Source organism: Carcharodon carcharias, chromosome 30, assembly GCF_017639515.1.
Source record: "Carcharodon carcharias isolate sCarCar2 chromosome 30, sCarCar2.pri, whole genome shotgun sequence".
Classification (NCBI taxonomy): domain Eukaryota; kingdom Metazoa; phylum Chordata; class Chondrichthyes; order Lamniformes; family Lamnidae; genus Carcharodon; species Carcharodon carcharias.
In genome coordinates, this window is record NC_054496.1 from 12860788 (window position 1) to 12875475 (window position 14688).

The 14688-nt window shown below is 44.4% G+C and overlaps 1 protein-coding gene across 2 annotated transcripts in view; it reads left to right on the top strand.

Moving 5' to 3' along the window:
- LOC121271286 (protein Hook homolog 3-like) overlaps positions 1 to 14688 on the top strand; it is a 53756-nt gene that overhangs the window by 3429 nt on the left and 35639 nt on the right. For both annotated transcript variants that reach the window (XM_041177161.1, XM_041177162.1), the window contains exons 3-6: positions 2300 to 2369; positions 9372 to 9422; positions 11614 to 11746; positions 14593 to 14660. In XM_041177161.1, coding sequence (XP_041033095.1) covers positions 2300 to 2369; positions 9372 to 9422; positions 11614 to 11746; positions 14593 to 14660 — 322 coding nt within the window. The remainder of the gene's footprint in view (positions 1 to 2299; positions 2370 to 9371; positions 9423 to 11613; positions 11747 to 14592; positions 14661 to 14688) is intronic.

Genomic DNA, 14688 nt, shown 5'->3' on the forward strand with positions numbered 1-14688 from the left:
ATGTGAAATGTTCTTGAATCCTCGACTATCAACATTCTGGGGTTACCATTGACCAGAAACTGAACAGGACCAGCGATATAAATACTGTGACCACAAGAGCAGATCAGAGTCTGGGAATTCTACAGGGAGTAAATCACCTCCTGACTCCTCGAAACCTGTACACCATCTACAAGGCACAAGTCAGGAGTGTAATGGAATACTCTCCACTTGCCTGGATGAGTGCAACTTCAATAACACTCAAGAAGCTTGACACCATCCAGGACAAAGCAGCCCACTTGATTGGCACCACATCCACAAACATTCACTTCCTCTACCACCGACGCACAGTGGCAGCAGTGTGTACCATCTACAAGATGCACTGCAGCAACTCACCAAGGCTCCTTCAACAGCACTTTCCAAACCTGCAACCTCTGCCACTAGAAAGACAAAACAACAGCTGCATGAGAACATCACTACCTGGAAGTTGCCCTCCAAGCCACGTACTATCCAGACTTGGAAATATATTGTCATTCCTTCAATGTAGCTTAGTCAAAATCCTGGAACTCCCTTCCTAACAGTGCTATGGGTGTACCTACACCACAGGGACTGCAGCGGTTCAAGAAGGCAGCTCACCACCACCAACTTAGGGGCAATTAGGAATGTGCAATAAATGCTGGTCTAGCCAGAAACTGCCATGAAAGAATTTTCAAAAATAGATTAATACTAAATGGGTTACATGGTTGTAAGTTAGGTTTGGATAATGCTAAAAATGGTTTTATTAGCAGCACCTGAGCAAAGGGGTTACATATTTTATTTATTCTGAAACCGTTAAATCTCTCATACCCTTGCACGTATGCAATAAAGTTTATGTGGTGTTCAGGTAATGTAGGGTTAGTGGGTGATTTTTTTTATACATGGGATGTGGGCTTCACTGGCTGGGCTGGCATCCCTAATTGCCCTTGAGAAGGGTGGTGGTGAGCTGCCTTCTTGTACCGCTGCAGCCCGTGTGGTGTAGGTACACCCACAGTGCTGTTAAGAAAGGAGTTCCAGGATTTTGACCCAGGAACTCCCTCCCTTAAAACACTGTGGGTGTGACTACACCACATCGACTGCAGCGGTTCAAGAAGGCAGCTTATCATCACCACTTCAAGGGCAACTAATGATGGGCAATAAATGCTGGTCCAGCCAGGAAAGCCCACGTCCCCTGAACGAATAAAAAATAAGAAATAAATAATTGTAATAGGGTGCACTGCTGTAATTGTACCCTTATACTTCATTATACTTTCATTATAAATTCCTAATTCTACATTTTTAATGCAAGTATCCTATGTAAACTTGTTGCACTACAGTACTTTCACTGTCAGGCAAGTGTAATTACATAGTCACTATTAAATGTGCTCACAGGATCTTATAATGGCAAATGTTGACAGGAAATGTGCACATAAGGTTTTTACTATATTAATTTGTTTCTGGAGGCAGTACTATAATAGAAATGGAATCCACGTCATGACTTCCGAGATGTAGTACCACCTCATGAAATTGTTTCTATCCTGTCTCTGGAGGGCAGACTGCTGCCAGTGGGAAAGGCCAATTTATGCCTTCGTGGGGCATGGGCATTACTGGCTGGACCAGCACTTTTATTGCCCATCCCTAATTGTCCTTGAGAGGTGCCAGCACAAAGAGATTTTAAATCTGTTTTCTATGTGGAAATGACAACCTTGTACTGAAAGAAGAAGATTGGTATTCCTTTGCATTGCAATAAGTGGATCAATGTTTTTCAATGCACTGTTTAAAAGTTTTCTTTTATTTTTTCATTGCCTTTGAGGAGGTTGGGATGAGCTGTCATCTTGACTACGACTCAGAGGGCAGTTAAGAGTCAACCACGTTGCTGGGGGTCTGGAGTTACATGTAGGCCAGACTGTGTAAGGGTTTTCCTTCCTTGAAGGACATTGGTGAACCAGATAGGTTTTTTAATAACAATTGGTAGTTTCAAGATCACCATCACCATAGGCTTTTATTCCAGGTTTTTTTTCCTTAATTGAATTTTAAGTTGCCCAGACACTGTAGAAGGATTTGAATTCATGGCTCTGAAGCACTGGTCCAGGCCTCTAGATTGCTAACTGAGTAACGTTACCACTATGCTATTGTTCCCACGTGTGGAATATACAGAGTTGAGCCTTTACTAGTATCTGAAACACAACTTTGTTCTCCATTTTGCAGTTTTATGTCATCTGTTGCTTGGGATTTTGTTGAATGATTCACATAGTTTTCTGTATTGTTTCTTGTAATTGTTTTCAGTTATTCTCTGCTTTTTTTTCAGTGATCCTTCCTGGTTTAATGAGGCCTGGTTAGGGCGTATTAAGGAGGATATCAGTGACTGGAGGCTGAAGGTATAATAGAATGTGATTATTTTTATTCCTTTCATAAAGGTCAACTCAAACAAGCATATGTTTTGTAGGCAGGCTAGTGCTAAAATGTGCTTAGTCTGTTCACTGGAACCTGAATGGTACAGAATAACCAAAATATTCTGTACAGTATGGAAATGATTTTTCAGCCAGAACACCTTTGGAGCAAAATTCTGGTACATTGTCTTGATGTAGAGAGCAGAGTTGATCCCTGCCCTCTGCTGAAATTGAGGCACTAGGTCACAAAAACTCTTCAAGCAAAAGAAACATTTGCCTGTGATTCCCACTGTAGGGGCGGAATTTTCTGTGCCCACTGGCTTCGGGCGCGCTCGGTGGCGTTGGTGGATAATATGGTGAGAAGGCCAGAAATCGGCTTTGCAACCTTGTGAAACCAGTTTGCGATCGTCAACTCAGCCCACTGATGGCAGGCCACGATCCCCGCCGTCAGGCGTTGAGAACCTCATTGTAATACACCTGTATATCATTACAAGGCCAACCAGCTGGAATTGTTCCTGTCCTCCGCTAGATTGTCCGTCCAAGTCAGCTTGATTGCACGCCAGTGCAGAACACACCTTGACGAGTGTGTCATGGAAAAGTCGGGACTTACCGCCAGGGCCTTGCTCACATCGCGGACATCCAAGGAGTAGAAGATGCTGGAGACCGACAGCAAAAGCACACTGAAGGAGCATCCACGGCATGCTGGGTGGATTCTCATAGACATGGCTCTGCTGTGAAGCAGCCCACGAAAGTTGGAAAGTCACCACTAAGGGTGTGTTCACAACAGATGATGGTCGAGGGGCTGGAGAGGAAGGTCCAGCTGTGTTTCGGAGAGGAAGATGTACTGCGAGCGTGGGAGAGGAAGGTCTACGATCGACTGGGAGAGGAAGAGGTGTCAAGATGGGGTGAGTTAGGGTGGGGAAATGAAGGTGTCAGGATGTGGCAAGGTTGGGAGGAGGGGAGGTGCAATGAAGGCGACAGGATAGGGTGAGGTTGGGAGGGAGTACGGGGAAGAAGAAGTAATGGGAGAAGACGGCAACTGTGGAGGTAGATGTAATGGGGGGTGCGGAGGTGTAAGGGAAGGAGTTCAGAGGGGAGGGAGTCCAGGGGGAGGAACGAGTGCGAAGAGGGGAGGGAGTCTGAGGGAGGAGTGTGGAGAGGGGAGTGAGTCCAAGGGTAAGAAGGAGTAAAGAGAGGGGAGGGAGTAAGGCTGGAGGAAGAAGTAAGGGTGGATAAAGGAATCGGGAAGGGGGAAGGACTAAGGGTGGCGGAAGAAGCAAGGATGCCTGAAAGAGTCAGGAAAGGGGAAGGTCTAAGTAAGTAGGAGTGGAGTCCGGTGGTGGGGAGGCCAAGGGTGTGGGAGGGGTTGCAAAGTGGGGGAAGGGGTCCGAAAGGGTGAGGTGTCCAGGTGAACGTGCAAGGGAGGGCTCTGATGAGTCCATGACTGCCCCTTGGGGAGCGTACTGAGGGTGGGCATGGAACGAGGAAATGGAGAGAATGAATGGGGACAGAGTGAGACAGTAGGGTGGGAGGGTGAGGGTTTGATGGTAGTGGTAGAAGGGATGGCGAGGGTGGTTGGTGAGGACTGGGAGGCAGACACAGATCCTAAGGGTGGGAAGGATGTAGTCGGGGTGTTGAATCTGGATGGGAGTGGGAACTTCGGGAAGGAAGGGGACGTGCTTGTTCACCTGGACATCCCCAAAGGAAAAGGGCTGTGGCTGGTAGGTCATGGAGAGGAAGTGGAAGGTGATGCTGGAGGGGTCAACAGTGATGGGGAAAGGAAATTGGTGACTGGGGGAGCGCATGAGAAACAGAATCAAGACCATGCTGTCTAAATTGAAAGTGAAAGGTAAGATCAAGTGCTGCATGGGAGTGTGATCATTGGGTAGGCAGAGATGCAGGTCAACTCAGATGGACCACTGAAAGCGAACCCCAGCAGGCAGCATTGAAAATACTCAGGACATTGAGGTAATTATGATATGTGAAAGTTCCACGTGCGTGGGAGAGTGCTAGCACAAGCCTCCGAAAGGCCCTGCCATGCAAACACTTCTCCCTCCAGAGTCACTATTTGGCCAGCTACTCCCTCTGAGGAAACAGAGGTCAAGGTTGAGGGGCTCACAGGCAAAGGGGACTTGGAGGAAACGGACAGCCGCTGAAATTCCCAAGTGGATGACCCAGGGGTGTCCAGTTGCTGCTGCTCCTCCCTTCAGGTGCCCAGGGGGCCCGGCCTAACTTCTTGAGGGGAAGGAGCACCTGGAGAGACATCAAGGTGCCCCATTTCCATCTTGTGTTGCCACTACAGGAACTCACGCATGGCTCCTGCAATGGAGTGCAGGTCTGCATGCTCTCGGCGTTCTGCTGGACCAGGGTCTCCATGGTGTGCCATCCTCCCCATGGAGACCTCCATACACACGCGAATGGGGCACCACTTCATCAGAGAGCAGATGGACGCACTACTCCAACTCACTTGCCACTCTGGTGAGAACTTCAGGCAGCTCTGCGTGATGTTCCCATGCCTTCTGCTGACTCTCCAGGATGAGTTGGAAGGCTGAATACAGAGGCTCACCATCTGACTCGGATGCCTCTTCCCCGGCAGTCCTCCAAATGCCGGGGAGCTCAGCTGAACCTGCCTCCTCTGACCGTGGACATGTGTCCGTACGGTGATCACCAAATTATGAACCTGAGCCTGCTCTAGATCTATGTCCCACCGAGGTGTGTGTGTCTCTACACTGGTGTAGGATATGAGTAAGCGCTGTGACGGGTTTTCCAGGGTACTTATTTCCAGCTCTTCAGTGGAGGAGTTGTCTTGGCTGAAAATGAGGGACTGGCTGGCTGAGGTTGTCAATCGCTTGGCAAAACTTCCCATGAACCAAAGTAGAGATAATTAGTGCATGTCAGCAGAGTCAAAAGCAGGAGAGAGAGCACTGTCAGTTGCATTGAGAGAGGGGTGATGTGGTGCAGGATCCTTACGAGGGTGTTCACAGCTGACTTCACCATCACCACAGTCCATGTCCTCACCAGTCAGAGCGTTGGCACACTCCTCAAAGTGAGTGAGGGGCCGAATGTGGGCTACTCCACGGTGTGGGACCTCTCCTTGCTGATGTGAGTAGGCTTCTCCTGCGTGGAAACAGATGGAAAGAGTGTGAGCAGGACACATGGTACTGCATGGAATGTTTGTGTGGTGGACAGAGCCATGGACAGGATGAGGGCACGAACTCGAGAGGATATGAGCCTGATGGCGATGTGAGGGTGTGAGTGAGAGTTAGTGGTGTTGTCCGTTGAGGTGCGAGATCCCTCTGGATGTGTGATGTGTTTGTGAGTTGAGAGTGATGAGAAGAGTGACTTATCCTGGCAGAACGGATGAAGCCATTCATCCTGTAGTGTCACTGGGTAGCTGTCCTATTTTGCAGGGCATTGACGCTGACCACCACTGTCGCTACATCCCACGCTGGATTGGTGATGCAGCTGCCCATCCTGTGGCCAGAATGGGGATAGAGAACATCACGGCGAGCAGTCTTTTTGCCTTTCGGGGCCATGTCTTCCGTGCAGCAGTCCTGGACTGGAAGTACAGAGGTGTGCGCGGGACTGCACTTTAAATGTGGCGCCTGGCTTGATGAAGCGGCGTGGTGATGGTGTTGCGGGCAAATGAGACCCCACCCGCCATCGAAACGGCACACTTCCTGAGAATAAATAATGAATGCGGCAGGTTAGCAATGATACAGTATGAGAGGCCGCCATTGTGGCTGGTTGGTAAAATGTCGTTTTACCCACCTGCCGACGCACTTCTGGGATGATTCCGCCCTAGGTCATTATCCAAACTCATCTGCTGGAAAGTGCTCACATCACAGAGGGCCCAACTTGGCTGTGATGCCCATTCAAAATCCAATAGCTTATGTCTTGGAAGGCAGCTATTTGGAAAGTGCACTGGAGGTCTTTGAACATCAGTGGAACCTCAGTTTAGAATAGTAACGGAGGGAACAGAAAAAGACTCCTGTTGTCCTACCTGAATTTCTACACCCTCTTGCCAGTACTGACTTGGCAGTCTGTAACTTATCCTATAGGGTGTCAAAGGAGTTGTTTTTTTTATTATTGTATTGTGTATGTGCTCACCTACTGTGAAGCTTGTTTGGATCATGTTTTCTCTCTCAGCTTGGAGCTTGAAGCACTTTAGATCCCAGCTGCCTGCACAGTGCTATAGCTGTGCAGCAGGTCAATTCTCAAGGAAATACAGTTCAAAATGAAGCTACGCAATCTGGTGGACTCTGATCTGTATTTGCAATTTATAACGTTGCTGGAAGATAAAAGCGAGCTGGGAACAAAGGATTGATTAATGGTTTGTTCTGTACATCTACCGAGAGCTGAGTGAGAGATGACATTGTATACTCTGAGCGCAAGCTGTATGAGTCCATCACTTAGCATTGATGCTGGCTTTGCATGTAGTGAGGCCTTGCCACTTTTAAAAAGAAGCTGTTATCTTTCCCTATTGGTTCACTAGATAAACGCACTGGCTGATAATGAAAGATTCTGGCTGTAGCCTCAGGTGAGTTAGCTGTTCTCAATTAAAAGAGCAAGCAATATTTACTTACAGTTCCTGGTAGAGAAAGGAAAAATTTGCCCTGGGCCCCCACACCTAATCACTCTTCATTGACTTTTATTGGAAGTTTGCATGTGGGGTGACACAGTGAAGGTAGGTTCAGAACATAAGAACTTGGAGCAGAAGTAGGTCTTTCGGCTTAAGGCTGATCTTCTATTTTAAGTCCCACCTTCCTGCATTATCACTTGATTCCCTTAGTGTGCAAATAACAAGGGTAATGCTCTCTTTTTGAACAGGTTGCGACAAAGTGCAGCACTTTGAAATAAACACTCATTATAACTTGGTCAAGGTTTTCATTCACAGCCCCTAAGAGTCCAACAATCTATTCAACAATTGTTTGCAAATATAATTTTATTTTTGCTTCTTTTCTCTCTCTCTCTCTCGAGAACTTTATCACACAAGTGACTATTTTCTAATTACAAACAGTGCAATTCATCTGACTCATGTTCCATACCGACCTTCAGTTTCTGTAAATCTAGTTAATCATTGTTTCCTCTTTCTATTTGTTTCTGATGGCCTGTGCCCCACACAGCCAAATGGTCTGCTAGTATTCACTGTCTAGGCCCAAGGATGAAGAATAGGCAACATTCAGGAGGTCCAATCATGTTTGTCAGCCCATATCCTAGCAGGAGCCTAAAGCTTCAGGGACAAAAGGGAAGGAACTTTATCCTTGCCAAATGGCTACTATAAATCATGGCATATAAGCCAACCAGGTGTTTCAAAGAACCCCATTTTTTCGCCCCCTACAATCATGTTTTTGAATATACTTGGAGTACGAGTTGACCCCTATTTTCAGCCACACCATGCTATACTCTGATCCATAGTCAACCTCAATTTTTCACTTATAATTTTTACAATATACTCAATGTATAAGTCAGCCCCCATTTTTGGAGGGATTTTTCGAGACTGACATCTACAGTACGTTAAATGGACAACTGCAAGTATTCAGTAAAATTTAATTTTGAGGAGCTGAATCAGTGCAAGTATTTCCTACAGTGTTTTGAAGTGTAATTTTTGGATTGTGCTTGCTAAAGCCAGCCCTATGGCTGTCGTTTCAATCCATTATTGGATCTAAAACCAAACTACCAGAGCAGTGTTAAATATTACAAGTAGTAATCTGCAGAATGTCCTTTACGTATGTGTTTATGGTTATTGTCATTGAGACTAATCCTGTTCATTATCAGCAGGCGCAAGTATGAATGACCTTAAAGCTACTGTTGAAATATAATGCAAACTTTGAATCTTGTTTAGAAAAATATATCAATAACCAGCAAACCAAACCAAAACTTTGTATAATATCTGAGGTAACCGCTTCCTCCATTAATGATGTTAAGAAGAGAAAAGAAAAATCAGTGTTCATCGTGCTGTGGACTCAAAGAACTTTCTCACCAATGGTGGATATGTTGCAATCTCTAAATCCCTTAATTGTGCTAATTGCTTAAAATCACACTATTGCTGGTGCTTTTAAACAAATTTTAAAACATGGAAAAGTGCAACGTGAAATTAATTTTCCATAATCTTGTTGGAACGTAATTGCTGTGCTGGAACTGTAGGGTCGTAACTTCCGAGCTCCCCAGTGTCGTATTGAGGTGTTGGGGGTACCCCAAACATGTGTTGGAGAATCTTTCAGAAGTTCATAGGTAAGGTTTGCACAGCAATTGCCCAGAAGTGAAACCCTCCCCTGGGCAATTGTCCTGCACTAGGAGCCATACGAAAATGTGATTTAAATCGCAAAACCCTTCTAGCTTCTGGGTAACTATTGTACAGACCCAGACTGACTGCACCCCCACAGGGACATATAACCATCCCGGGGCCATACCCGACTCTCAACCCCACCCAGGCCAGGCCTAAACCGACAGAACCTGAGGCCCACTTACCCCTTCCACCCCCGTTCCTGAGACCTGAACCCAACCCACTCCCCGATCTCTGCTACCCCTTGCCCTCCAACCCTCCGGCACCTACCCCGCTCTCCAACACATCCCCGAAGCCCCAGACAACTCCCCAGCTCCCATCCTCCCCCATCCCCTTATCCTAGACACTTACCTTCTCCTTGGCCTGTCGAGGACCTTTAAATTTCAGTTGACCTGTAAACTTACCTAGTTTACAGCAGCTAGTGCCTTAAAAAAGGGGGCAGGACCTCCTTCCCTTCAACTCTGCTGCACTTCGATGCTAGACCCCAGAGACGCACTGCTCTGCCTGGATCTCGCCCGGCCTGAGTCAGAATCCTGGGCAAGACAAGATGTGAAAAAAATATCTGGCGAGAAACTGGGCATAGAGTGGCAACTGATTGCCACTGTGAGGAAGTTCAGGTGCATTGTGTTTTCTTGAGTTTGCAATTTGTGACGTTTTCCCTTCCTTTGTGCTTGTTCTGACTGTTCAAATCTCTTGTAACACAGGTAAGCAACCTGAAGAAAATCCTTCAGAGCATGTTGGAATATTATCATGATGTAAGTATCCCTAAATCTGTGGTACTTTGGCATTATATTCAGAGTATGTCAGCAATCTGAAATTTGCAATGTTGCCGTGCATGGCAAGAAACCATAGTTGTGCGTCTTCGATACATTACAAGTGGTACAATACCAAATATATTTCGGGATCTTTAAAACTCGGTAAAGTTATGATACAACAGCCTTATGCTATTTTCATTCTGGAAGACCTGGGTCAAGAAATGAATGGTGTAATGTTCTGCTGTGTGCGTGTTATCTATTAAGAAATAATTTCTATTTATTGTGCACCTAGCATGTCTTCAGTATGTGCCAAAGTGCATCAGTGCCCATTAATTACTATTTGAAATATATTTATTGTTTTATAGGCAAAAGAATACAAATTACATTTATTGTAAAATTTGGTGTTTAATCATAACTCCTCAGACCTGGACGTATGAGTTTCATTTTGGCTTTTGTGGTAGTATTTTTTCATCTTCATTATAATTGCTTTGATCACTGATGCTTATACAGCAGATTACAAAACAGTGTCTTTCTGTGTGTGAAAGTTGGTATACTTCACTTTTCATAATCTTGATAGCTGCATTGTCATTGACTAAGAGCATTGCTTGTAGTTTTTTAGCCAAAAAGAAGTTTAGACAGAGTAGTTTTGATGTCACGTTACTCTGGAGCCATTCATGAAAATCATTTTAGAGCAATGATTGCAATTGAGTCAGCTGCACCCATGTTCAATACTGCTGCCTGTATTAGTAAATTTATTAATCACACTCCTCAGTCTAATGATGCCAAGTCCATATAATGCCTATTGTTCCAACTACAGGCAGATTTTTTTTTAATTCATGAAATTGCTGCATTATGATAATGGAGTATAAGTTGGGCAATACAAAGGGCCACAAGTTTAGTCGTCCCCTTTGCTCTCTTTCTTCTACCCTTTGGCGCCACCGTGAGAAGACAAAAGCAAAAAACTGCGGATGCTGGAAATCCAAAAAATTCTGTTGAGTTCTGTTGAAGGGTCATTCGGACTCAAAACGTTAACTATGTTCCTCTCTGCAGATGCTGCCAGACCTGCTGAGTTTTTCCAGGTATTTTTGTTTTTGACCGTGAGAAGACAGTCAGCCAAGGAGCACTGTGAGTGAGCCATCACCTTGGTTCATTGGCACTACTCACCCTCTCCAAGTCATAAGCTAGTGAGAGTTGAGCCCACAATAGCACACAATGTCAGCCATCTGTCAGTTCTGTTGGATGTGCAAGGTGGTAAACTGTGAGAGGCCTGTCATCTCAGATGAATCTAAAAAGTTTCATGGCAACTATTCAAAGAGCAATGAGTTCTCTTGGATCTTCTGACTAAAACGTCTCCCTCAACCAGCATCATCAAAAACAGATTGTCTGATGATTTATACATTATAGAACACTGAAGGGGCATCCTAAAGATGGGAGTAGATCCCATATAAATGTCCCTCCTTCCTGCTAATAGCAAACTGAAGAGTTGTATAGAGCTCTACTTACAGCCTATTCAATAAATATGGTGATGTTCCAGTACATACAGACCAGAGATTCACAGTCGGCTTTATATTGGGTTGGCTAACTTCACATAGGGCTCCAACTGGAGCACTACATTGGACTCTATTGCCTCCAGGCTAAGAAAGGAAAAAGCATCCAGGGCTTCCTGGTTTTCTGTCCAGTGACCACTGGAAAATGTACATATAGCCTTTTGGTTACAATATTAAACAACTTACCAATTCTTACTACAAAGTCTTAAAAAAAACGACTTGCGCAAAGTTGAATTCGAGCCTTGTGTGGAATTGCACCCCTCAGTTCCTTCGGGAAAGAAAAGAAAAATGAGGAAAATGAGAAAGAAAATTGGAATAGACTGGCCTGCGTGCTGTGCATTGGCAGGGTAGATAAGGTGAGAAAAATGGTCAAAAAAGGCAGCAGTAAACCTTCAAAACTAAAGACTTGAAGCATCAGTTTTCCCATATCCTATAACACTGGATCCAGCAATCCCCATTAGTTATGGACATTAATACTGTATATTGCAGCTTTGAAAATACACCTTCAAAACAAAGACATTATACCTACTTGTAGAAGTGTTTTCCAACTATTACATTTTTGATTTTGACAGAGTCTGTTGCCCTGTGGAATTATTAATGAGTGTTTCAAGTTAACATTTTTTCAAAAATATATTTTTCTTCAGGTTCTAGGTCACCAGATTTCTGAGTACAATCTGCCAGAGGTTAATCTAATAGGAGAACATTCGGATGCAGTAGAGCTCGGCCGAATGCTACAGCTTGTACTTGGCTGCGCCGTCAGTTGTGAGAAGAAACAAGGTAAACATGCCAACCGTTATAGTGGGCCATGTAATATCTCCTAACTTTACGCTGGGCAATTACCACAGCTTTCTGTATTGAGGAATGGGATGCTGCAGTCGATTATTGAATGTTATCCTTTCAGCTCTGCCACCTGGTTTCAAATACATCCCAGACTTGTACGATGAAAATCTGTTCAGCCAATCTTGGTCATAAGAGTTGTTTTTTTTCATTCATGGAATATGGGCATCACTGGCAATGGCAGTATTTGTTGTCCATCCCTAATAACCCTTGAACTGAGTGGCTTTCTAGGCCATTTCAGAGGGCAGTTAAGAGTCAACCACAAGAGTCAGACCCACATGTAGGCCAGACTGGATGAGGATAGCAAATGTCGTTCCCAAAAGGACATTAGTGAATCACAGAATTTTAACAGCACAGAAGGAGGCCATTCAGCCCACCTTGTCTGCACTAGCTCTCCAAACGAGCATTATTGCCCTGCTTTTCCCTGTGCCCCTGCACATTGTTTCTATTCAAATAATCATTTAATGCCCTCTTGAATGCCTCAATTGAACTTGCCTCCACCACACTTCCAGGTAGTGCATTCCAGACCCAAACCACTGGCTGTGTGAAAAAGTTTTTTCTCATATCACACTTGCTTCTTTTGCAAATCACTTTAAGTCTGTGCCTTCTCATTCTTGATCCTTTTACGAGCAGGAACAACTTCTCCCTTTCTACTCTGCCCAGCCCCCTCATGATTTTGAACATCTCTATCAAATCTCCTCTTAGCCTTCTTCTCTCCAAGGAGAACTGTCCCAACCTCTCCAGCCTATTCTCATAGCTGAAATTTCTCATCCCTGGAACCATTCTTGTAAACCTCTTCTGCACTCTCTCCAATGTGTTCACATTCTTCCTATTGTGTGGCACCCAGAACTGTACATAATACCCCAGCTGAGGTCTAACAAGTGTCTTATACAAATTCAACATAACCTCCCTGCTCTTGTACTCTATACCTCTATTAATAAAGCCCTAGATAATATATGCTTTATTAACTACTCTCTCCCCCTGCCTGCCACCTTCAATGACCTGTGGACATATACACCCAGGCCTTTCTGCTCCTGCACCCCTTTCAAAATTTCACCCCTTATTTTATATTGTCTGTCCATGTTCTTCCTACCAAAATGCATCACCTCACAGTTCTCCACATTGAACTTCACCTGCCACCTATCTGCCCACTCCACCAACATCTGCAAACTTTGAAATTATCCCCTACACATCAAGATCTAGATCATTAATATAAGGAGAAGTAAGAGTCTAATACCAAGCTCTGGAGAATTCCACTACAAACTTCCTCCAGCCCAAAAAATATCCATTGACCATTACTCCCTGCTTCCTATTTTTCAGCTAATTTTGTATCCATGTTGCTCCTGTCCCTTTTATTCCATGAGCAATAACTTTTCTCACAAGCCTATTGTGTGGCACTGTATCAAATACCTTTTGAAAAGCCATGTACACCACATCAACAGCATGGACCTTTTCTGTTACCGCTTTAAAAAAAACTCCAGCAAGTTAGTTAAACACGATTTCCCCTTTAGAAAGCCATGCTGGCTCTTCCTTATCAACCCATATTTTTCCATGTGACTACTAATTCTATCCCAAATAATTGTTTCTAGAATCTTGTCCGCCATTGAAGTTAAATTGACTGGTCTGTAAATTGCTGGGCTTATCCTTACAACCCTTTTTGAACAACGGTGTAATGTTTGCAATTCTCCAGTTCTCTGGCACCACAGTCTAGGGAAGACTGAAAGATTATGGCCAGTGCTCCTGCAATTTCTACTCTCACTCCTTTCAATATCCTTGGGTGAATCTCATCCAGTCCCGGTGCCTTGTCAACTTTAAGTACCGACGGTCTATTCAACACTCCCTCCTTATTAATTTTGAGCCATTCTAGCGACAGAGTTTCCTCGTCTGAAGAAACTAGTCAAGGACAAGGGACCGGAGAAAATTTTTTATTTCTTCATTCTCGGTTTTGTTGGCAAGGCCAACGTTTGTTGTCTATGAACTCAGTGCACTGGGCAGTTAAGAGTCAATTACTTTGGTGTGGGCATGGAGTCACATGTAGACCAGATCGGGTAAGGGTGGCGGATTTCCTCCCTTGAAGGGCATTAGTGAATCACAATGGGTTCCTATACTAGAAAATATTTCTTCATTGAACAGCAACCGTTTGCTGAAGACTTTAAAAAAAATACAAAAATGTCATTAATAGAACTTAAAAATTGATGCTTCTAAGGAATTTGAGACTTAATTTTGGGAGGTGGGGGAATGGATGATAGAGACCGCAGACCTAACTGTTCCAGGATGTTGCACTTGCCTTTTTTTAAATGTTAAAGCAAAGCTAAATGGTTGTTACTAACATTTTTTTTGTTAAAATTATATATAAATTGTTCATTCTTGCCTTCTTCCCTGAAGGTCTGTGGTTCTTTCCAGGTCATGGATCTCTCTATCTGCCATTAAGCCAGTTGTTTTTCATTCGTAAAATCCCTTTTTTTTTCCCTGCCTCTAACCCGGCCCACAAATGGAATGCTGTGCTGGCATGTGGCATTCCGTTAAACAACCCACAACCCAGCTGCTCAATGGCAAACTGCAGCAGAGTTCAAATGGCAGTCAAGGCTAGAATTAGAAATCTGCCCTTGAGAAGAGGGACTTTTATGTTCTAAAACAGCACTTCCTAGCTCGAGTTTCTTCTGAAAGTTCTCTACGTAACTGAGATTCTGGTCCCTGAGACTACTTCAGAATAATTTATTCAATGTTTTTTTTTAACCACGATGAATATGGTACTGTTTGACAACTGAAGCACTTTTCCCTTTCAGAGTACATCCAGCATATCATGACGCTGGAGGAGTCTGTTCAACATGTTGTCATGACGGCCATCCAGGAGGTAAGCAGACCACAGCTGAATGTAGCTT